The 2,398-nt window shown below is 42.0% G+C and overlaps 1 protein-coding gene across 2 annotated transcripts in view; it reads left to right on the top strand.

The window, feature by feature from the left end:
- oat (ornithine aminotransferase) overlaps positions 1-1,336 on the top strand; it is a 17,410-nt gene extending 16,074 nt beyond the window's left edge. For both annotated transcript variants that reach the window (XM_083557511.1, XM_083557512.1), the window contains exon 10: positions 981-1,336. In XM_083557511.1, coding sequence (XP_083413637.1) covers positions 981-1,141 — 161 coding nt within the window. In that variant the 3' untranslated portion in view covers positions 1,142-1,336. The remainder of the gene's footprint in view (positions 1-980) is intronic.
- Positions 1,337-2,398: the final 1,062 nt, after the last annotated feature.

Genomic DNA, 2,398 nt, shown 5'->3' with positions numbered 1-2,398 from the left:
TCAATACCTCCAAAACAAAAAGCATGTGGTTTTGCTGTAGGGCCTACTACGCCTCCTCCTGCCCTTAACATCACCACCTGCAAGGGGGATATTTTAGAACAAGTCACTGCTTATAACTACTTGGGCATCTGGTTGGAAACTTCACTTTCTTTCTCTATCCACATATCAAAGATGCAATCTAAGGTCAAAGCCAAGCTTGGTTTCTTTTACAGAAACCGCTCTTCCTTCACCACTTCTGCCAAACTTATTCTTATTCCAATGACCATTCTACCCATGTTAGATTATGGAGACACTATATACAGGGTTGCTTGTAAATCCACCCTATCAAAACTTGATGCTCTTTACCATTCTGCTATCAGGTTTGCCACAAATGCTCCTTTCAATACACACCACTGTGCTTTATATTCATCTGTTAACTGGCCCTCCCTTCACAAATGCCATAAAATTCACTGGTTTACGGTCATTTATAAGACCCTTCTCGGCCACTCACCTCCTTACTTAGGTCACTTGCTGCAGCTAAAGCCTGTCACATATAACACCCGGTCCTCACTTCGTTTTCAATTAAGCATTCCTAAAACCAACTCTGCGTTTGGTCTCGCATCTTTTTAATCTGGAATGCTTTACAAAATACTCTCCAGCTGGATAAATTCATTCCAGTTTTAACCTTTAAAAATATCATATCATATTTGTTCACGGATATAAGCAGTTGCTTTTCTACATAATTTTGTTTTAAAATGTATTTATGTAATTCTTAATAATTTTTTTAATGTTTTGTATTTATTTTAGCCCTACTTCCCTTTCCCTAAGTGGTTATTTCACTTGTCAGGCCGCCATTGTAAATAAGAACCTGTTCTTAATGACTTGCCTGTAAAAATTAAGGTTAAAAAAAACACACACACACACACACACACACACACACACTGCACAATCACAAAATCTTCATTTAAATATGCTAATCCCAACTCGTCTTTATTTTCCAGATTACGACGCGTGGCGCGTGTGCTTGCGTCTCCGTGACAACGGGCTGTTAGCCAAGCCCACTCACGGGCACATCATCCGGCTGGCCCCGCCCCTCATCGTTAAGGAAGACGAGATCAGGGAGTGTGCAGAAATCATCCAGAGAACCATCCTGTCCTTCTAAACGACTCCTCAATATACATCACACTTTAATCCAAACCTTACAACTACAGCGAGACCATTAACACGAGTATCAAAGAAGAAGAAAATCTAAAAGTGTGTATCGGAGGCGGATTATTTTGGGCCTCATCCTGCCTCAGAACTCAAATTACAAACAGAACGAATCAATCTAAAGAGAAAAGCTTTACTGAGCATAAAATGCTTATGATTTATACATTTATTCACAATTAGCATGTGTTAGCAGGAGTTTGAAGGGTTACATCTATGTGTGTGTGTGTGTGTGTGTGTGTGTGTGTGTGTGTGTGTGTGTGTGTGTGTGTGTGTGTGTGTGTGTGTGTGTGTGTGCGCGCGCGTGCCTGTCCATAGTTTCATCAAAGGAAACTGTTAATTGCTATGATTGTAATGGACCGTATGTAGTAACGGACCTGAGATCTCAGCCACCGGTTTTGCGTCCTGTGTGATTTAGAGGTGTACGGATTGAACACACGTCGCTCACCTGGTGGCTGTAAAATTAGAACGGAACGGAACGACACGTGAGATCATTTCACGTTAAAATGAAGTGAAACAAAAAAGACGCAATAGACTGTAGTCAGTCCACGTAAGTTGTATGGGTTTGGAACACAACCATGGAGGAGCACAAAGCTCCTAAGTTACGATTGCATCTATCAAGCTGCTTTTGATGTACACAAGATGCTCCTGATGAAGGCTAGCAAGAACCTGATGCTTAAAACTACCGTTCCATCCTCACACACGTTATATACACGTGTCATCGGTGTGTTTCTGGCTCCGCCCACTACTAAGTCAAGACTGATTTGTGTGTGTATATATATATTTCAGTCTAGTTTCCGAGCAGACTGGTGGGCGTGTCTTTGAAATCAATTTATAAAATTGTAATGTTCTCCCTGTAAAAGGTGAAAAGGAGTCTATCAGGATTCGCTGAATGATGTGGGCGGAGTCTATTGTGGGGGCGGTGTCTTATCAGGATTTTTTGAAGCATGGGGGTGGAGTCTCAGGATTCTCTGAAAGCAAAGTTCTCTGTGAAGGATAGGGGCAGAGTCTAGAGTTCTCGCTGTTAAGGGTGGAGCCTAATGTGCTTCTCTTGTTCAAAAATGGACTAAGGGGGAAAATGGAGTGTGTACTAAGTACTTGGTGTACTTTTGGTTAGAGGGCAGAGCTGTCTGAGTTCATGTTGTGAGAGGCGGAGCCTTCAGAGGGTTTTTTTGTAAAAAGTGGAGTTTACTGGAGCAGGGCCGTTTCTAGC

Source organism: Silurus aristotelis (assembly GCF_946808225.1).
Source record: "Silurus aristotelis genome assembly, chromosome: 12".
NCBI lineage: Eukaryota > Metazoa > Chordata > Actinopteri > Siluriformes > Siluridae > Silurus > Silurus aristotelis.
This window is presented reverse-complemented; position numbering and strand designations above follow the sequence as displayed.